Source organism: Panulirus ornatus, chromosome 8 (genome assembly GCF_036320965.1).
Source record: "Panulirus ornatus isolate Po-2019 chromosome 8, ASM3632096v1, whole genome shotgun sequence".
In the NCBI taxonomy this organism is placed as follows: domain Eukaryota; kingdom Metazoa; phylum Arthropoda; class Malacostraca; order Decapoda; family Palinuridae; genus Panulirus; species Panulirus ornatus.
Window position 1 is genome coordinate 14628354 of NC_092231.1, and position 22464 is coordinate 14650817.

A 22464-nucleotide genomic window follows, 5' to 3' on the forward strand; every position below is an offset into this window, starting at 1 on the left:
TATATATATATATATATATATATATATATATATATATATATTTTTTTCTTTTTGCTTTGTCGCTGTCTCCCGCGTTTGCGAGGTAGCTCAAGGAAACAGACTAAAGAGATGGCCCAACCCACCCCCATACACATGTATATACATTCGTCCACACACACAAATATACATACCTACACAGCTTTCCATGGTTTACCCCAGACGCTTCACATGCCCTGATTCAATCCACCGACAGCACGTCAACCCCGGTATACCACATCGATCCAATTCACTCTATTCCTTGCCCTCCTTTCACCCTCCTGCATGTTCAGGCCCCGATCACACAAAATCTTTTTCACTCCATCTTTCCACTTCCAATTTGGTCTCCCACTTCTCCTCGTTCCCTCCACCTCCGACACATATATCCTCTTGGTCAGTCTTTCCTCTCTCATTCTCTCCATGTGCCCAAACCATTTCAAAACACCCTCTTCTGCTCTCTCAACCACGCTCTTTTTATTTCCACACATCTCTCTTACCCTTACGTTACTTACTCGATCAAACCACCTCACACCACTCATTGTCCTCAAACATCCCATGTCCGGCACATCCACCCTCCTGCGCACAACTCTATCCATAGCCCACGCCTCGCAACCATACAACATTGTTGGAACCACTATTCCTTCAAACATACCCATTTTTGCTTTCCGAGATAATGTTCTCGACTTCCACACATTCTTCAAGGCTCCCAGAATTTTCGCCCCCTCCCCCACCCTATGCTCCACCTCTGCTTCCATGGTTCCATCCGCTGCCAGATCCACTCCCAGATATCTAAAACACTTTACTTCCTCCAGTTTTTCTCCATTCAAACTCACCTCCCAATTGACTTGACCCTCAACCCTACTGTACCTAATAACCTTGCTCTTATTCACATTTACTCTTAACTTTCTTCTTTCACACACTTTACCAAACTCAGTCACCAGCTTCTGCAGTTTCTCACATGAATCAGCCAGCAGCGCTGTATCATCAGCGAACAACAACTGACTCGCTTCCCAAGCTCTCTCATCCCCAACAGACTTCATACTTGCTCCTCTTTCCAAAACTCTTGCATTCACCTCCCTAACAACCCCATCCATAAACAAATTAAACAACCATGGAGACATGACACACCCCTGCCGCAAACGTACATTCACTGAGAACCAATCACTTTCCTCTCTTCCTACACGTACACATGCCTTACATCCTCGATAAAAACTTTTCACTGCTTCTAACAACTTGCCTCCCACACCATACATTCTTAATACCTTCCACAGAGCATCTCTATCAACTCTATCATATGCCTTCTTCAGATCCATAAATGCTACATACAAATCCTGGTTTAAAAAGAGAGATATACATAAGTATACGTATGTAAGTAGGAGAGATGGCCAGAGAGCGTTATTGGATTACGTGTTAATTGATAGGCACGCGAAAGAGAGACTTTTAGATGTTAATGTGCTGAGAGGTGCAACTGGAGGGATGTCTGATCATTATCTTGTGGAGGTGAAGGTGAAGATTGTAGAGGTTTTCAGAAAAGACAAGAGAATGTTGGGGTGAAGAGAGTGGTGAGAGTAAGTGAGCTTGGGAAGGAGACTTGTGTGAGGAAGTACCAGGAGAGACTGAGTACAGAATGGAAAAAGGTGAGAACAAAGGAGTTAAGGGGAGTGCGGGAGGAATGGGATGTATTTAGGGAAGCAGTGATGGCTTGCGCAAAAGATGCTTGTGGCATGAGAAGCATGGGAGGTGGGCAGATTAGAAAGGGTAGTGAGTGGTGGGATGAAGAAGTAAGATTATTAGTGAAAGAGAAGAGAGAGGCATTTGGACGATTTTTGCAGGGAAAAAATGCAATTGAGTGGGAGATGTATAAAAGTAAGAGGCAGGAGGTGAAGAGAAAGGTGCAAGAGGTGAAAAAGAGGGCAAATGAGAGTTTGGGTGAGAGTATCATTGAATTTTAGGGAGAATAAAAAGATGTTCTGGAAGGAGGTAGATAAAGTGCGTAAGACAAGGGAGCAAATGGGTACTTTAGTGAAGGGGGCTAATGGGGAGGTGATAACAAGTAGTGGTGATGTGAGAAGGAGATGGAGTGAGTATTTTGAAGGTTTGTTGAATGTGTTTGGTGATAGAGTGGCAGCTATAGGGTGTTTTGGTTGAGGTGGTGTGCAAAGTGAGAGGGTTAGGGAGGATGATTTGGTAAATGGAGAAGAGGTAGTAAAAGCTTTGTGGAAGATGAAAGCTGGCAAGGCAGCGGGTTTGGATGGTATTGCAGTGGAATTCATTGAAAAAGGGGGTGACTGTATTGGTGACTGGATGGTAAGGTTATTTAATGTATGTATGACTCATGGTGAGGTGCCTGAGGATTGGCGGAATGCTTGCATAGTGCCATTGTACAAAGGCAAAGGGGACAAAGGTGAGTGTTCAAATTACAGAGGTATAAGTTTGTTGAGTATTCTTGGGAAATTATATGGGAGGGTATTGATTCATGTGTGGTGGGTGGCGATGGGAATGAATAAAAGCAAGTATGAATTGTGTACATGTGGATATATATATATGTATGTCTGTGTATGTATATATATGTATATGTTGAAATGTATAGGTATGTATATGTGCGTGTGTGGACGTGGACATACATGTGTATGTGGGTGGGTTGGGCCTTTCTTTCATCTGTTTCCTTGGGCTACCTTGCTAACGCAGATGGCATCAAAGTGTGATAAATAAATGTATAATAAAAATATATTGATTGAGAGAGTGAAGGCATGTACAGAGCATCAGACTGGGGAAGAGCAGTGTGGTTTCAAAAGTGGTAGAGGATGTGTGGATCAGGTGTTTGCTTTGAAGAATGTATGTGAGAAATACTTAGTAAAACAAATGGATTTGTATGTAGCATTTATGGATCTGGAGAAGGCATATGATAGAGTTGATAGAGATGCTCTGTGGAAGGTATTAAGAGTATATGGCATGGGAGGTAAGTTGCTAGAAGCAGTGAAAAGTTTTAATTGATATAAGGTATGTGTACGTGTAGGAAGAGAGGAAAGTGATTGGTTCTCAGTGGATGTCAGTTTGCGGCAGGGGTGCATGATGTCTCCATGGTGGTTTAATTTGTTATGGATGTTGTTGTTAGGGAAGTGAATGCAAGAGTTTTGGAGAGAGGGGCAAATATGCAGTCTGTTGTGGATGAGAGGGCTTGGGAAGTGAGTCAGTTGTTCACTGATGATACAGCGCTGGTGGCTGATTTGGGTGAGAAACTGCAGAAGTTAATAACCGAATTTGGTAAAGTGTGTGAAAGAAGAAAGCTGAGAGTGAATGTGAATAAGAGCAAGGTTATTAGGTTCAGTAGAGGAGGAGAGGGTGTATTGAAATGGTTTGGTCACATGGAGAGAATGAGTGAGGAAAGATTGACAAAGAGGATATATGTGTTGGAGGTGGAGGGAATGAGGAGAAGTGTAAGACCAAATTGGAGGTGGAAGGATGGAGTGAAAAAGATTTTGAGCAATTGGGGCCTGAACTTGCAGGAGGGTGAAATGCATGCAAGGAATAGAGTGAATTAGGATGATGTAGTATACCGGGGTTGATGTGCTGTCAATGGATTGAATCAGGGCATGTGAAGCATCTGGGGTAAACCATGGAAAGTTTTGTGGGGCCTGGATGTGGAAAGGGAGCTGTTGTTTCAGTGCATTACGCATGACAGCTAGAGACTGAGTGTGAACGAATGTGGCCTTTGTTGTCTTTTCCTAGTGCCCCCTTGCACGCACACGGGGGGAGGGGGTGCCATTTCATGTGCGGCAGGGTGGCGGCAAGAATGGATGAAGGTAGCATGTATATGTAAATGTGTACATATGTTTTTGTCTGTGTATGTATATGTATGTACAGGTTGAAATGTATAGGTATGTATATGTGTGTGGGCATTTATTTATATATGTGTATGTGAGTGGATTGGACCTTTCTTTCGTCTGTTTCCTTGCGCTACCTCGCTACCGCGGGAGACAGCGACAAAGTATGATGATAAAAAAAAGATTCTTGACAGTAACAGGTTTGAGACAGAGATACCAGTGGTAATTGGATAATGGGAGTGGTTAGTAAAATTCATTCATGCCACCTCACCTCTGCACCATGGCATCGTAGGACTGGTTGGTTCTCTGTATAGTTGTAAAGGTTCTCTGTATAGTTGGAGAGTCCCTTTTATCAAACATCTACTGGCCCTTCATGATTTATGATGGTATACTTTATTTTAGGAAAGTGATTGGTTCTCAGTGAATGTAGGTTTGCGGCAGGGGTGTGTGATGTCTCCATGGTTGTTTAATTTGTTTATGGATGGGGTTGTTAGGGAGGTAAATGCAAGAGTTTTGGAAAGAGGGGCAAGTATGAAGTCTGTTGGGGATGAGAGAGCTTGGGAAGTGAGTCAGTTGTTGTTCGCTGATGATACAGCGCTGGTGGCTGATTCATGTGAGAAACTGCAGAAGCTGGTGACTGAGTTTGGTAAAGTGTGTGGAAGAAGAAAGTTAAGAGTAAATGTGAATAAGAGCAAGGTTATTAGGTACAGTAGGGTTGAGGGTCAAGTCAATTGGGAGGTGAGTTTGAATGGAGAAAAACTGGAGGAAGTGAAGTGTTTTAGATATCTGGGAGTGGATCTGGCAGCGGATGGAACCATGGAAGCGGAAGTGGATCATAGGGTGGGGGAGGGGGCGAAAATTCTGGGGGCCTTGAAGAATGTGTGGAAGTCGAGAACATTATCTCGGAAAGCAAAAATGGGTATGTTTGAAGGAATTGTGGTTCCAACAATGTTGTATGGTTGCGAGGCGTGGGCTATGGATAGAGTTGTGCGCAGGAGGATGGATGTGCTGGAAATGAGATGTTTGAGGACAATGTGTGGTGTGAGGTGGTTTGATCGAGTGAGTAACGTAAGGGTAAGAGAGATGTGTGGAAATAAAAAGAGTGTGGTTGAGAGAGCAGAAGAGGGTGTTTTGAAGTGGTTTGGGCACATGGAGAGAATGAGTGAGGAAAGATTGACCAAGAGGATATATGTGTCGGAGGTGGAGGGAACGAGGAGAAGAGGGAGACCAAATTGGAGGTGGAAAGATGGAGTGAAAAAGATTTTGTGTGATCGGGGCCTGAACATGCAGGAGGGTGAAAGGAGGGCAAGGAATAGAGTGAATTGGAGCGATGTGGTATACCGGGGTTGACGTGCTGTCAGTGGATTAAATCAAGGCATGTGAAGCGTCTGGGGTAAACCATGGAAAGCTGTGTAGGTATGTATATTTGCGTGTGTGGACGTATGTATATACATGTGTATGGGGGGGGGGGTTGGGCCATTTCTTTCGTTGTTTCCTTGCGCTACCTCGCAAACGCGGGAGACAGCGACAAAGTATAATAAAAAAAAAAATATATATAATACTTTATTTTAGGAGGTAGAACTATGTTTTAACACCCCTTACAAATAATGGTTCTCTCAGATGATCTTAGAGCTCTGCCTGTGGCACTAAAATGGTTTTCATTCTTCATAATCTACTCTCCTAGAACTCACAATTGTATCATCATAAACCATGATTATGACACTGATTCTCTGATTTACTTAATATTGTAATTTTATACAGTATAAATGTTTTTGAAACTGAATATGTGTAATAGTGAACATGTTTACTGTATTTTAGGCACAGCTGTCATGTCAGGATGGTTGCCCGTATACGACACTATGCATGGTATTCGTGGTGAGGTCAACATTGTTGTAAAAGTTGATCTTTTCTCAGACTTTAACAAGTTTCGTCAGTCTTCATGTGGAGTGCAGTTCTTCTTCAGTAAGTTATTTAGCCTTCCCTAAGTTTAGAAAGTTTGTTTTTTGTAATGTAAGGAACCATGATAGAAATGACAGACATGCACACTTACACAGCAAGACAAAAATACTTCAGCACAATCTCATCTCAATATGCATGGCATAGATATATGTATATAGAAATGGAAAGACATGTATGAATATACATGGGTAAGTGGTGCTGATGGTAAATGGGCATTGTTGAATTAAGTCCTCATTGTCAGGCTTGCTAAAGAGGAACTTTTCTATATCATCAAAATGCATTCCTGTTTTCTGGCTATCTGTAGACATGCTGAGTAAGTTGCTCAGTGCCCAATGACTTGCCCCCAATTACAGTTGCCAATAATTTATCCTTTTCCTTGGTAGAATAGGAATTGCTGAAAACAGGGATGATATACTTTTGGAAAAATTTTCCACAGTTGAGTGAGGGGATCCTGCTAGCAGTATGGGAGATATAAAGAGGGAAAAATGGCTGGATAAGTGGTTATACCATAGAACAATGCCATTCTGATATTTATGGTGTTGTGGCCAGGGAGGGAGTGATTAGTTGTGGTGAGGGAAGATGTGATGGCTGGGTAGAGATTAAGAGATGGTGGTGAGGGATGGTATGGTAGCCAGGGAAGGAGGGAGTGGTGGTAGTGAGGAAAGGTGTGATGACTAGGGAGGGAGGGAGTGGTTTTGGTGAAAGAGAGTGTGATAGCCAGGGAGGGAAGGATGTGGTGAGAGATGGTGTGATGGCCAGGGTGGGAGATTGTGGTGGTGGTGAGAGAGGTTGTGGTACCCAAAGGACCCAGATCTGCTAGCAGATAAAGATATGCTGAAAAGAGCAGCTGCTGGGATGTCTGATTACTTCATGGTGGAGACAAGGGTTGAAGTTTAAAGATGGTGGTGAAACTGAATGAGCTTGGAAAAGAGGCTTTTGTGTGGAGATACCAGGAGAGATTGGATGAAGAATGGCAAAAGGTGAGGATAAACAAAACTAGGGGAGTGGGCAACAAATGGGAGGTAATTAGAGAAGTATTGCTTACATGTAGAGAAGTATGTGCCATGGGAAAAGTGGGATTTAGGCATGTGTGGGTTGGGATGAGAAAATTAAGTTCTTAGCATAAGAGCAAAGAGAGGTTTACTCATGTTACCTGCAGGGAGGGAGTGCAAATAATAGGGAGATATACAAGAAGTGGAAGTAGGTCATGAGGAAGGTATAGGACTGAAAAAGAAGGCAAAGAACAGTTGGGGTGAGAGAGTATGGCCATACTTGAAAAAGAAGAAAATGTTTCGGAAGTGAATAAGATGAGGAGGACACTAAAGCAAATGGGAGCATTGGTGAAGGGATCAGAGGGGGAAGTGGTAACAGGTGCAGAAGAGATGGAGTGAGTTTTCCAGAGAATTTTTAATTATGTTAGATGTTAGGGTAGCAGATGTGTGTTGTTTGGACCATTGAGGTATGCAGAATGAGAATCATGGTAACTAGTTTGGTGAAAAAAGAAGTGCTGAATGCCTTGCATATGACGTGATGTGACAAAGCAGCTGGAGTGAAAGAGATTACAGTTGAATTTCTCAAGAAAGGGGGTGTCAGTGTTGTTTGTTTGTTAATTAGGATTTTCAGTATTTGTTTGATTCTAGGTGAAGCACATGAGGATTGGCAGAATGTTTGTATAGTATCATTTTATAAAGGAAAGGGGAGAAAAGTGAATGGTTAGATTACAGAAGAATACATTTTAGTATCCCTGGAGAGTTGAATGGGAGAGTGGCGATAGAGAGGGTGCTGGCATACACCCAGCATCAGATTGAGCAGGAACAATGTGGCTTCATAAAATGGAAGAGGATCTGTGGATGAGGTGTTTGCTTTGAAGTATAACAACAGCCAGATTGAGCAGGAATAATGTGGCTTCATAAAATGGAAGAGAATCTGTGGATGAGGTGTTTACTTTGAAGTATCACTCAGCAGCTTGGTAACTTCCACAAAATTGACCTTTAAAGAAGAAAATGAGGGTACCTTGCCATACTTGGATGTCATAGTGCACAGATGCACATATTAGCCAGTTCATGTTCTGCATTTTTAGAAGTTATTGATATCTCCTCGCATATACACTTCACCTCAGCTCAGCAGGATAAACTAAAACAATCCATGTTTACCTAAATGATACTTTGTGTGTACCACAATTGCAATCCAGAATTTCTTTATGATGAAATCAGCAAAATGTATGAAGTTGCATTGTCCTTAAAGTACCCCAAGGTCTTCATTGACAAATCTTTTTATGGTCCCAGAAAGACATTTTTCAAACTGAAAGATGAAAACCTTACAGCACTAAAAACCCTCTTGTACTTCTATATCACATCTACTTCCTGGGACTGCCCTAGCTACTTAAGGAATTTAATATAGATATTGTATTTAAGAACAGCAATACAATGAGAAACTAATCATAAAAAACTTGCCTGAAAATTCAGATGGTTGTGTTTGCTAGATACCATGCAAAGAATGCAACAAAGTTTCCATGGGACAAGTTGGAAAGCAGTTGAATTTAAGAATAAAGCTACAGTAGTTTTTGTATTTAGACAAGAATTAAGTGCTCAAATCCTGCATATATGAGACTTCAGCCACCTTCTTGAATGGAACAGTGCTCAGAAAATTATATATTGTCATTCAGTTATTGATAGAAACATCATAGAATCTAGCATTATCATACACAGCTTTCATAATAATCTCAACATCAGCCTAGGCAAGTCTAAATTAGAGTCTTTCATGTCAAAAGAATTGTCAACATGTACAAGTTTAAGAGCCACTCCACAACCTGGCCCTTGCCTTAGGTGGTCACTTTTCTTACTTGACCTTCCCCCTGACCTCCACCTGACGGGTCTTGTGCCTTATGTATCGTATATGTCTATATAACCTACCTTGGTTCATCATCTCATCCGTGTAGGACTGAATACTCATGGAAGTGCTTTAGTCTTCAAGTTTCATTTTGAATATGGCTACTAGTATATTCCTGAATCATGTTTTCCCTTGTGACTTATCTTCCTGTAAATACATGTAAGTAATATGAATTTCATGCTGCAAGTTTAATATTCTATTACTATTTTGTGCTTGTCTCAGCTTTGTCATTGCTCAATTCATTTTCCATTGTTTCTGTTTTCTCTTCTACAACATCATGGCACCGTCTCTCTCTTCTATGTAGGAGGGCACTTCATCATCTTTTATTAACTCAGTAAGACTGATGCAGAAGCCTAGGTTGGCATTGGCACCTATTTCTGTTGCCTGTGGTCAAAATGCAGTTGTCAAACATCAACCGTCCTCATTGTCATTATGTTGCTAACCGATTGTTTTTTATGCTGTAAACCATGGACCCAGTACTTTTCAGTTGCAGACCACCCTCAAAGTTGTATGTACAATTTAAACATGCTTCAGGACATATCTTTTCCAGCCACAGTGTATTGCAAAAAGCATCTGTAAAGGAAGGGTAAATGAGAAGCATCTTTACGTGTATTATGAACATATTTGGTTGGTTTGACCTGGATTTTATACTAGAACACTTGATGTGAGAAAGATCATTATGGCCTTCTTCAGAAACCTTTCTTTGGAGTAAATCAAGAAAGAGTATACTTAGTATTGCACTTTTGCCATCATCAGATGAAACATTAGTTTGGATCTACTCTGTGTGTGGCTTTAGAAATTCTTCCTTCTGGTAATGTCAAATTCCACTACTTCTCTGATTCACTACTGAAGATGTTTATTTTCAAACTTACCCAAAAGTTCTTCTCTGAACCCTCCCCCTTCATGTGGCTATGCTTTGATGTTCATTGAAAAGGCTGCAGTGGAGAGAAGTGTAAGTTTTGGAAATTGAAAAACTTTTTCTCTCTTATGCTGGTATTACTCGAGCAATATCTCTGATAACTTATCTTGCCCTGCCCTACCTTCCCCTCTTTTTCACTCTCACACAAACAAAAACTTGTGTACCCCTGTGTCCATCATGTGTTGGTACTTGCTAATTGTGAGCTCAAAGCTGCTAGAAGCAAGTGGGTTGTTGATGTCAACCTGGTGATGGTTGCTGATTGGCTAAGAACAAGACCAAAAACAGGCAAGCAGCTGTGATCACCCAGCTGTCCACAAAGCATGAATGAATACTGGTGCTTCCTCACTAGCATCACAAGGGTTGAAAGGGCCCTGATCCTTATCTATCCAGGGAAAACTGTATATATCATCCATATGGGACACTGCCTTAGAGAAGAGTATTCAGTTTTCATAGCCTATATTTCTCATACCTGCAACAAAATAACTTTGATTCACAGGTAATCTAAGGAAATTTGAAGAGGCAGGTAACCGTAATATGAAATACTTGGAATGATCAGATGTTGCTCTTCCTTATGGCTTACAGTATCTCCATAGGTATGGAGTTTGGAGAAAGGCAGTTTTAAGGTTTTTACATATATGTGTTAGAGGGTTCACTAATATTAATGATAGTAATGTTCTCAGCCCTCTTCTTTTAAATCATATGAAGTATATACAAGTTTATAGTTATATACTTGTTTTTCCATTAATTTAGATTTAGAAAATATCATCTTTCTGGTATCAGTATAAAGTATTAGCAATTAGATAAAATTTATGCAAAATCATTGCTTGTCACTTTTGATGTGCTGCATAGTCATACTGCATTAGTTTTAAAAAGTTTCCTTCTACAACACTGAATTTTATCTTTGTTTATACCTCTGTGACCCAGGATTCCTTTCTGTGGAGCTCCTGCATAAACTGACATTGAAGAAAATAAGGTTCATTTCAACTGTATTTTTTACTCAACAGCTCCTGAGATTCCTGCTGGATACAGGTGTCAGAATATTGTCGGATTTGTGGAAGAGTTAGTGGTGAATGATGATCCAGAGTATCAGTGGATAGACAAGATTCGTACTCCTCGTGCCAGCAATGAAGCTCGTCAGACTCTTTTTTCTAAACTATCCGGGGAACTGCAGCGCCGCATTGGGCTAAAGGTTCTGGAACTTGGTGGAAATGCTGTGATTGGGTAAAGCTTTTTTTGGCCTTCTTTGTCTTGTCTTTTTTTACTTTGAATGAAATGCCCTGCTTTATATCCAGATTTGTTTGTCTCTGACCGTCAGATGGCCTATTCTCCAGATTTTAGCCATAGTCTCATAGAACTTCTCATTGTATTACAGGCACTGCATGTTTTATGATATTGATTTATGCTACCTCCTCTCATGCTAGTTTACTGCTTTACTTTTGTCTCCCATTTCTCTGGAAGTGTAATGGAAATGCAACCAAGACTCAGTTCATATAATTTTGATACAGTTATGAATATTTGCTATTTCATATTATGGACTTCACAACTAGCAGTTAAAACATATGCTTTTGGTCTTGAGGAGTCACTTCACATAAACACCCATTACAAACATAGGTAATCCTCCAAATAGTATCTTCAACCTCATTTTTTTTTTTTTTTTTTTTTTATACTTTGTCGCTGTCTCCCGCGTTTGCGAGGTAGCGCAAAACAGACGAAAGAAATGGCCCAACCCCCCCCATACACATGTATATACATACGTCCACACACGCATATATACATACCTACACAGCTTTCCATGGTTTACCCCAGACGCTTCACATGCCTTGATTCAATCCACTGACAGCACGTCAGCCCCGGTATACCACATCGCTCCAATTCACTCTATTCCTTGCCCTCCTTTCACCGTCCTGCATGTTCAGGCCCCGATCACACAAAATCTTTTTCACTCCATCTTTCCACCTCCAATTTGGTCTCCCTCTTCTCCTTGTTCCCTCCACCTCCGACACATATATCCTCTTGGTCAATCTTTCCTCACTCATCCTCTCCATGTGCCCAAACCACTTCAAAACACCCTCTTCTGCTCTCTCAACCACGCTCTTTTTATTTCCACACATCTCTCTTACCCTTACGTTACTCACTCGATCAAACCACCTCACACCACACATTGTCCTCAAACATCTCATTTCCAGCACATCCATCCTCCTGCGCACAACTCTATCCATAGCCCACGCCTCGCAACCATACAACATTGTTGGAACCACTATTCCTTCAAACATACCCATTTTTGCTTTCCGAGATAATGTTCTCGACTTCCACACATTCTTCAAGGCCCCCAGAATTTTCGCCCCCTCCCCCACCCTATGATCCACTTCCACTTCCATGGTTCCATCCGCTGCCAGATCCACTCCCAGATATCTAAAACACTTCACTTCCTCCAGTTTTTCTCCATTCAAACTCACCTCCCAATTGACTTGACCCTCAACCCTACTGTACCTAATAACCTTGCTCTTATTCACATTTACTCTTAACTTTCTTCTTCCACACACTTTACCAAACTCAGTCACCAGCTTCTGCAGTTTCACACATGAATCAGCCACCAGCGCTGTGTCATCAGCGAACAACAACTGACTCACTTCCCAAGCTCTCTCATCCCCAACAGACTTCATACTTGCCCCTCTCTCCAAAACTCTTGCATTTACCTCCCTAACAACCCCATCCATAAACAAATTAAACAACCATGGAGACATCACACACCCCTGCCGCAAACCTACATTCACTGAGAACCAATCACTTTCCTCTCTTCCTACATGTACACATGCCTTACATCCTCGATAAAAACTTTTCACTGCTTCTAACAACTTTCCTCCCACACCATATATTCTTAATACCTTCCACAGAGCATCTCTATCAACTCTATCATATGCCTTCTCCAGATCCATAAATGCTACATACAAATCCATTTGCTTTTCTAAGTATTTCTCACATACATTCTTCAAAGCAAACACCTGATCCACACATCCTCTACCACTTCTGAAACCACACTGCTCTTCCCCAATCTGATGCTCTGTACATGCCTTCACCCTCTCAATCAATACCCTCCCATATAATTTACCAGGAATACTCAACAAACTTATACCTCTGTAATTTGAGCACTCACTCTTATCCCCTTTGCCTTTGTACAATGGCACTATGCACGCATTCCGCCAATCCTCAGGCACCTCACCATGAGTCATACATACATTAAATAACCTTACCAACCAGTCAACAATACAGTCACCCCCTTTTTTAATAAATTCCACTGCAATACCATCCAAACCTGCTGCCTTGCCGGCTTTCATCTTCCGCAAAGCTTTCACTACCTCTTCTCTGTTTACCAAATCATTTTCCCTAACCCTCGCACTTTGCACACCACCTCGACCAAAACACCCTATATCTGCCACTCTATCATCAAACACATTCAACAAACCTTCGAAATACTCACTCCATCTCCTTCTCACATCACCACTACTTGTTATCACCTCCCCATTTGCGCCCTTCACTGAAGTTCCCATTTGCTCCCTTGTCTTACGCACTTTATTTACCTCCTTCCAGAACATCTTTTTATTCTCCCTAAAATTTAATGATACTCTCTCACCCCAACTCTCATTTGCCCTTTTTTCACCTCTTGCACCTCTTGCACCTTCAACCTCATATGAAATTATGTTTCCCAGGAGTTTACTAGTCATGGACTAATTTGATTTGGTTCCATGTGTTAATAGCTCATGCAGCTAGAGTTAGTCGATATATACTCAGTTAGATCAGTCTGTTGTTCAGGTTTATGTCAGATGTGTAAAAGCCTTACTGTTGCAGTAATTGATATTTGAGTGTTTGGTCACATCTTACATATCCAAATTAAAGGAAAGAAATGTTCATAGTTTTCTTGTAGTCATATGTATTTTTATTTTTTCATCAGTCCATCTATCTGTATATCTGTTGTCTCATTTTCCTAGGGAATGGGGGTGAGGGAATGGCCAGTGCAGAAAATTTGACTTGTCATCACATAATCAAACCACTTAAAGATACTTCTTATCCACTCTGTTGTGATATGAAACTGAGTGCTGCTTCATCTCTCATTCATCAAACATCTGTACATTGTGCTATTTGTTACTACATCCTCTCTGCTAGCACTGCAACCACCTCTCAAATTACTTGGTACAACATCATGAATTCTCTGAACTGTCTGCTTCATTCCACATACACATATAACTCCCATAACTCTGGGTTAGCAGAAATATGTTAGTCTTTTTTTACATTTTTTCATATAAAACCTCCATATCTCATGTTAATAAGGTAGCACCAAGAACAGACAAAGAAATAGCCTCATTCGCTCACTTGTCTTTTCAAGCTGTTATGTATACTGCAATGAAACCAGAGCCCCAGGCCCCAGGCCCCAAAGATCTTTCTGTGGCTTACCTGACAGCTTCAGTCATACCATTGATAGCAAGTTTTTCCCTATATACCACGTCACTCCAGTTTGCTCTTGCTTCACATCCTTCTGCATGTTCAGGCCCCAGACTATCAAAGCATGTTTCACTCCATCCTTCTACCACCCCCTTACTTTCCCTCTCTTTCTTGTTCCCTCCACATCTGAAATGTATATCCTCTTACTCATCCTCCTCAAAAGTCCAGACCATTTCAGCATACCCTCTTCAGCTGTCTCATACATACTTCTCTTACTACCATGCTTCTCTCTTACCCTTTCATTTCTTATTTGATCAAACCCCTCCACATCACATATTGCCCTCATTCATTTGTTTTGCAGCACATCCACCCTCTTCTTTACATTTTGTTTAGGGCCCATTCTTCACATCCAGACAGATCCAACAGGTCTTCTATGCCATCGAATATACCCATCTTTGGCCTTATAGACAGTGACCTGTCTTTGAATAAATGCACCTTTGAATAAAAGAACAACAATAGCATAGCATAAATACTGGCACCTCAACAAAACTGACTGGACTAACCGCATGACTTCTCTGACTTTCCTTGGGGAAATTACTGTCTTATGTGGTGATGCTTCTGTCCCTGCCAAATGCATAGCAGAGGTTATTCTTGTGGAAATGGAGCATTTATCTCCTCTGCTTCCAAGCCAACCTCTTCATCCAGTCCATGGTTCAGCGATTCCTGTTTTGAGGCCATTCAAGGCAGGGGATTAGGCATATCAGGCTTGGAAAAATTCTCCTTCCTCTGGAACCCATTCAGCTTTTATCACTGTGAATACATTACCCTTGAGGCAAAACATTCTTTTATTCAAAGATAGTGTGATAATCTCTCATCATCATCCACCAACAGATCTTTTTGGTCTTTAGCCAAGGGTATCTCTAACAACTTCAGTCATTTTACCTTTCCTTCTTTATTCTGTTCTGATGGTACTATAACTGTCTCTTCCATAGACAAAGCAACCCTCTTTTGTTCCCATTTCTCCTGTGATTCCACCTTGGATGACTCTGGCATTCCTTCACCCCCTGATGTTCTTATTAATCCTTGTCTCTACCCATAATCTCTTTTCGAAATGGGCTTCTTTTCTGGAGACAAGCAAGGCTGATGGTCCTGATGGCATCCATCCCTGTGTGCTGAAAGAGTGTGCCTCTCAACTTGCACCTGTGCTTGCTTGTCTGTTCTGTTTTTGTTTGAAAACCAAACCTTTTCCTTCTTGGAAGCATATGTTGATACATCCCATCCCTAAGAAGGATGACCGTTCTGACCATTCTAACTTATTTTTTTTATGATGAATGCTCCAGTCATAGACAAAAGTCCACATTAAGGCTGGGCCTCAAGAAAAATATAGAGAGAAATATGAAACGGAAAACAAAAAACAAGGGAAAGTATTTAAGAAATTTTGAAAGAGTGAAAATTGTCTTTTGAAATGTGCTAGGTCATAGTTATTGGGAAAGACATGAGGAGGTAGAGAGTTCATGAGCTTCAACATGCAAGGAAAGAAGCAGGTATCAAAATGGCCCACCCTTCAGTTGCTGATGACCACACAATAATCATGTGATGCAGCAGCTTGCCGAGTATTGTGTGGTTTAGTTAGTGGTATGGGCACACAAGCAGCCAGCTGTCAGGAGCAAACACCAAAGTAATATCTATAAAAGAAGGAAAAGGAACCACCATTGTGGCAAGGGTAAGGGGGTTAAGTTTGGAAGTTAGCATGGGACAATTTATAAGTTGGATCACTTTCGACTTTGTCAAGTAAGGATGGAGAGCTAGAATGGAGAGGGCTGTTTTGATAACTGCTTCTTTCCTTATATGTCAAAGCTTTGGAATCCTCTACCTTCTCACGTCTTTCCCAATAACTATGACCTGGCATATTTCAAAAGACAGGTTTTCACTTCCTTCAAAATTTGTAAATATTTTCCTTTGAATTTTGTTTTTCCCTTTCATTATTCTCTCTGTATTTCAATTAAGGCCTGGCCCTGATGTTGACTTTTGTCTGTGACTGGATCCTTATGAAAAAAAGTCCTCAGGCCCAACTTTTTGCATCCATGCTAAATTACATATCAGATGCATCCAATCCATCACACTTTTTCCTCCATATCTCAATATTTCAGCTGTAATCTCATCCACTCCAGCTGCCTTTCCTACCTTCAAGATCATTACCACTCTTTTTAATTCCCATCTTGCTGTAGGCCCCAGGTCTTGTATCCTTTTCCTTCCATCCTCCACATGCATGCATGTAACAACTGCTGCCTCACCTTTTCCCACATTCACCAGTTATTTTGAATATTCTTTTTATCTTCCTTTCACTTCCTCCTTTTGATTCAGCATCTCTCCTTCCTTACCTCTTTCTTGAACATTTCCACTTTTATTTCACCTCCTTCCAGTACAATTTCTTATTTTCCTTAAGCTTTACTTTCAACTTTCTTCCCAAATCTTCATCTATTCTTTCTTTGCTTTACTTTGTTAGCTTCTTAACATTTCACTTACACATCTTATAGTCTTCCCTCCTCTTTTGTTGAACTTCCACAGGTACATTCTTTCAAGTAATCTACATATTCTATTTTCTTCTTTTCCACAGTATTTCTAATCTCATATGTTCACTATGCATTTTCCTTTTCTTCTTGCATCTCACAACTTTGTATCCAACTACTGATTCTACATCCTTTAACTGTCTTACTCTAAACATTTTATACACCTCATTCACACATGATTCCATCCCTGCATTTACTTAATTCCCATCTAAACTTTCCATCACCCTTCTTTCATATGCCTCCTTACATTCTCTCTGATTCTTGACTTGGCAAACATTCTTGGTATTACTGTAACATCCATCCTATCTGGAAGCCTCATATTATGGAAATAGCTAAGTCTGCCTCTTGGAAACTAGAAGTTATGTTTAGATGTTGAAGTTTTTTTTCTTCCGAGCAGTAGCTCGATTTATACAAGGGATTGATCTATCCTTGTATGGAGTACTGATCTCACATCTGGGGTGGTTCTAGCTCTGCATTGTTACTTGACAGAGTTGAGTTAAAAGCATTCTGATGTATCATCTCTCCCAGGCTAACTTCAAAACTTGACCCATTTGCCCAACACATGCAATCTGGGTACACTTTCCCTCTTCTACAGGTATTACTTTGGTTTCTGCTTCTGCACAATTAGTTAGACCACACAATACTTAGCAAGCTGCAGCATCACATGGTTACTCTGTGACCAATGGCAACTCAAAGGTTTTGATAACTTTCTTCCCTTACACTTTGAAACTCTCTTCCCTCTTGTGTTTTAACCAATAACTATGACTGGGCTCACTTTCTTCAAAATGTGTAAATGCTTTTCCTCATCTCTTTTTTCACCCTTTCATTAACCTGTATATGAGGCCCAGCCATAGTGTGAACTTTTGTTCAAGATTAGAACCTTCAACATAGAAAAATAATACAGTTCATACACAGACCAACAAGAAACAACAATACCATTGATTTACTCCTTCTAAATGTTGTAACACTCATTAGAGACATTAAGGTTAACAAAACTCATCTCATCCCATATTGATGAATTAGACAGTGTTACAAGAGATGTTGTAAGCAAGCAGACAGGCTTAAATTTCTGTTCTCACAAAATAAATTTGAGTGAAGCCAGTACTCTAATAGCAAATACAAAGTAGAGTGAGCTTCCTAACAATATTAATGTAAAAACATATACAATAAAAAGTTTTACCATAGCACTTTACAGAGAAGATACATATGAGATTGATACCAGATATGAGGAATTCTAATGATATAAAGAAAAACATACAAAGAGGTAGAAAGCTCTGAATGAATAAGAAAGAATGGAAGAAAAGATTCAGTTATGCAGCAAGCAAGAGATAAAGTAAAAGAACTAGAAGAAAAAATATATGCTGACAGAAAATATTAAATCACATAGAAGAGTACAGAGAGTGAATGAAGTAAAAATAATGCACATCATGGAACTTTATGCAAAAGTTCCACTTGCTTTCTTTTTATGAATAAAGCAAAGGACAAAATTTAGAAACTGGACCTTTTAAAGTGTGAGATCGTTATGAAACTAACCCATAATAATTGGTCAAATGCAAATCAACCAGTATGTCAGATTTCAACCAAAATGGAAAAACTAGACATTATTTAATACCTTTGACAAGCATGCCCTTACAATTATTAATGTAACAAAGGGACTTAATTGAAGCGATTGAGTAACTTACAATCTCATAAGTAGCTTCTCACTACAAAGAAGTCAGTTATTTCCCAACTATTGACTGTAGGACAGCATTAAAACTGTAGGAGCCCCATGAAAGGGGCCCTGGGATTATATACATAATCACTGTAAAGAATTACTCATTCTCTTTTTTAGTTATATCCATTTTCTTAATAAGGATTGACTGATAGATGTTGCTAGATACATAATATCCTTTGGCTTTTTAGACATATAAATCTGTGGTTACAACAGCACAGAGTCAACTGATACAATTTGCCGCAAACATTTTTATGACAAACAACCTAGTATCAACAAGAGAAAAGAAATATTTTAAAGCAGAGATTATCACTAAAAGTTTTAAGGATCATTCTGTCTTACAGACTATATATCGATATTTTGTAGAAGGCTTTTAAGTTAGCACTGATGAAGTATGAACTTGAGGATAAATAATCTTGGTAGTAATTATTCGTTTCGCTTTGCAGGTATCGCCAATATTTTGATCTGGAGGGAGAAACAGGCATTGTAGTCCGTGGCTTAGGATCAGCGGTAACACTGGTTCGACTTCACTATGAGTCCGGTACAACAGGAGGAACAACCCATTCTCCATCACCTTTGCGGGAGATCACAGCACAGAGGGAGTAAGTGGAGAGCAATTTTTACAAGCCCTCGTTGATTTCATCTTCTTAAGGATCTTTATGAATAGACTTTTATTTTCCTTATATTCATGGCAGACAATAAGATATCTTTGAATATTCATAGTTACTGCATAGCATAGCTGTAGAACTCTTATTTAGTGTGTCAGAACTGCATAACTTCTTTGGCTCAGAGAAAGATAAGCAAATATTAAAATAAACTAAGATGGATAACTAGTTATCACCAGTAGGCTAATTCAAATAAGGAAAAAGACTTAGACTTCATGAGTGGAATGAAGTAGATAATGAGACATCTTATACAATATGGAAACTACTGGATAAATCATTTTCATAAGTAGAAAGTGTTCACTGTTTAGAAGCTGTCTATTTTTTTAAGGCTCCAGTCATGGACAAAGGTCCTCATCAAGGCTGGGCCTTAACTGAAAAGAAAGAAGAGACAAGGGAAAGTGTTTATGGAATTTTGAAAAAACATTTATAAGATACATTTCTTGAACTGCTGTCCAATTAGTTTTACCCTGGGTCTTGGAAATCTAATTTAAACTAATGATCCTTATAATCTAACATATGCATTGGATTAAAAGGAATTCTTAGTATTGTTTTTATGGCCTCTATAGGAACAGATCCGATCTTGGTTACTGTAAGTTTTGGTGCATTACACATGACAGCTAGAGACTGAGGGTGAATGAATGTGGCCTTTTTTCTCTGTTTTCCTGGTGCTGCCTCGCTGTTGCAAGAGGATGGTGATGCTGTTTCCTGTAAGATGAGGTGGCGCCAGGAATGAATGAAGGAGAGCAAGTATGAATATATATATGTGTATATGTCTGTGTATGTGCATGTATGTGTACATGTTGATACGTATATGTATGTATATGTACATGTATGTGCATATATGTATATATATCAGTGGATGGGTCTTTCTTCGTCTGTTTCCTGGCGCTATCTCGCAGAAGCAGGAAATGGCAAGTATGAATGTGTACGTGTGTATATGTGTATTTGTTGATATGTATGTGTATGTATATGTTGATATGTATATGTACGTGTGTGGTGTGTGCCTGTGTGGACATTTATGTGTATATGAGAGGATGGGTGATTCTCTATCTGTTTCCTGACGCTATCTTACTTACATGGGAAACGAATGTGGCCTTTTTTGTCTGTTTTCCTGGTACTAACTCGCTGAAGCAGGGGGTAGCGATGCTCTTTCCTGTAGGGCAGGATAGTGCCAAGAATGGATGAAGGCAAGCAAGTATGAGTATGTACATGTGTAGATGTGTATGATATCTGTGTATTTGTATGTATATGTATGTATATGTATTTACGTTGACATGTATATTTCATTATACATGACAGCTAGAGACTGAGTGTGAACAAACGTGGCTTTCGTTGTCTTTTCCAAGCGCTACCTCACGCACATGCGGGGAAGGGGGTTTTCGTTTCATGTGTGGCAGGGTGGCGACGGGAATGAATAAGGGCAGACAGTATGAATTATGCACGTGTATATATGTATATGTCTGTGTGTATATATATATGTATACGTTGAGATGTATAGGTATGTATATGTGCGTGTGTGGACGTGTATGTGTATACATGTGTATGAGGGTGGGTTGGGCCATTCTTTCATCTGTTTCCTTGCGGTACCTCGCTAACGTGGGAGACAGCGACAAAGTATGCTAAATAAAAAATAGTATATGTATATGTATGTATATGTGCATATATAAGCATTTATGTATATGTATTTATATATGTATATATATAGATATGTATATATATAAATGCTTTGACAAGAAAATAGCGAAATTGGAAAAAATGTAGCTTAGACATTGAAGCTTACTGATACAGTGGTTAAATTGATGAGAACTACTATTGATGTTTGTGTAAATAAATTAAACATTTCCTTTCCATAGCCAGAGGTTGAACCATTATGTGACATTCATTTTTTCATTTCATTTCAAGCTAGAAGTTTCAGTTTTCTAAATTGTTTCTTACATTTTTCACATGTATATATATGTGTGTGTGTGTGTGTGTGTGTGTGTGTGTGTGTATATGTGCGTGTGTGTGTGTATGTGTGTGTATGTGTATATATGTATGTATATTATCCCTGGGGATAGGGGTGAAAGAATACTTCCCACGCATTCCTCGCGTGTCGTAGAAAGCGACTAGAGGGGACGGGAGCGGGGGGCCAGAAATCCTCCCCTCCTTGTATTTTTTTTTAACTTTCTAAAATGGGAAACAGAAGAAGGAGTCACGCAGGGGAGTGCTCATCCTCCTCGAAGGCTCAGATTGGGGTGCCTAAATGTGTGTGGATGTAACCAAGATGTGAAAAAAGGAGAGATAGGTAGTATGTTTGAGGAAAGGAACCTGGATGTTTTGGCTCTGAGTGAAACGAAGCTCAAGGGTAAAGGGGAAGAGTGGTTTGGGAATGTCTTGGGAGTAAAGTCAGGGGTTAGTGAGAGGACAAGAGCAAGGGAAGGAGTAGCAGTACTCCTGAAACAGGAGTTGTGGAAGTATGTGATAGAATGTAAGAAAGTAAATTCTCGATTAATATGGGTAAAACTGAAACTGGGCATGAGAAGAAAGATCATGAGAGGCAAGTGTTTTGGGAGCAGCTGAATGAGTGTGTTAGTGGTTTTGATGCACGAGACCGGGTTATAGTGTTGGGTGATTTGAATGCAAAGGCGAGTAATGTGGCAGTTGAGGGAATAATTGGTATACATGGGGTGTTCAGTGTTGTAACTGGAAATGGTGAAGAGCTTGTAGATTTATGTGCTGAAAAAGGACTGATGATTGGGAATACCTGGTTTAAAAAGCGAGATATACATAAGTATACTTATGTAAGTAGGAGAGATGGCCAGAGAGCGTTATTGGATTACGTGTTAATTGACAGGCACGCGAAAGAGAGACTTTTGGATGTTAATGTGCTGAGAGGTGCAACTGGAGGGATGTCTGATCATTATCTTGTGGAGGCTAAGGTGAAGATTTGTATGGGTTTTCAGAAAAGGGGAGAGTGAATGTTGGGGTGAAGAGGGTGGTGAGAGTAAGTGAGCTTGGGAAGGAGACTTGTGTGAGGAAGTACCACGAGAGACTGAGTACTGAATGGAAAAAGGTGAGAACAATGGAAGTATGGGGAGTGGGGGAGGAATGGGATGTATTTAGGGAATCAGTGATGGATTGCGCAAAAGATGCTTGTGGCATGAGAAGAGTGGGAGGTGGGTTGATTAGAAAGGGTAGTGAGTGGTGGGATGAAGAAGTAAGAGTATTAGTGAAAGAGAAGAGAGAGGCATTTGGACGATTTTTGCAGGGAAAAAATGAAATTGAGTGGGAGACGTATAAAAGAAAGAGAGGAGGTCAAGAGGAAGGTGCAAGAGGTGAAAAAAAGGGCAAATGAGAGTTGGGGTGAGAAAGTATCATTAAATTTTAGGGAGAATAAAAAGATGTTCTGGAAGGAGGTAAATAAAGTGCGTAAGACAAGGGAGCAAATGGGAACTTCAGTGAAGGGCACAAATGGGGAGGTGATAACAAGTAGTGG

At 40.2% G+C, this 22464-nt stretch overlaps 1 protein-coding gene across 3 annotated transcripts in view; it reads left to right on the forward strand.

The window, feature by feature from the left end:
* The window catches only part of LOC139749842 (C2 domain-containing protein 5), a 222235-nt gene that overhangs the window by 16011 nt on the left and 183760 nt on the right, over positions 1 to 22464 (forward strand). For all 3 annotated transcript variants that reach the window (XM_071664154.1, XM_071664157.1, XM_071664156.1), the window contains exons 4-6: positions 5658 to 5801; positions 10611 to 10827; positions 18771 to 18926. In XM_071664154.1, the coding sequence (XP_071520255.1) occupies positions 5658 to 5801; positions 10611 to 10827; positions 18771 to 18926 (517 nt within the window). The remainder of the gene's footprint in view (positions 1 to 5657; positions 5802 to 10610; positions 10828 to 18770; positions 18927 to 22464) is intronic.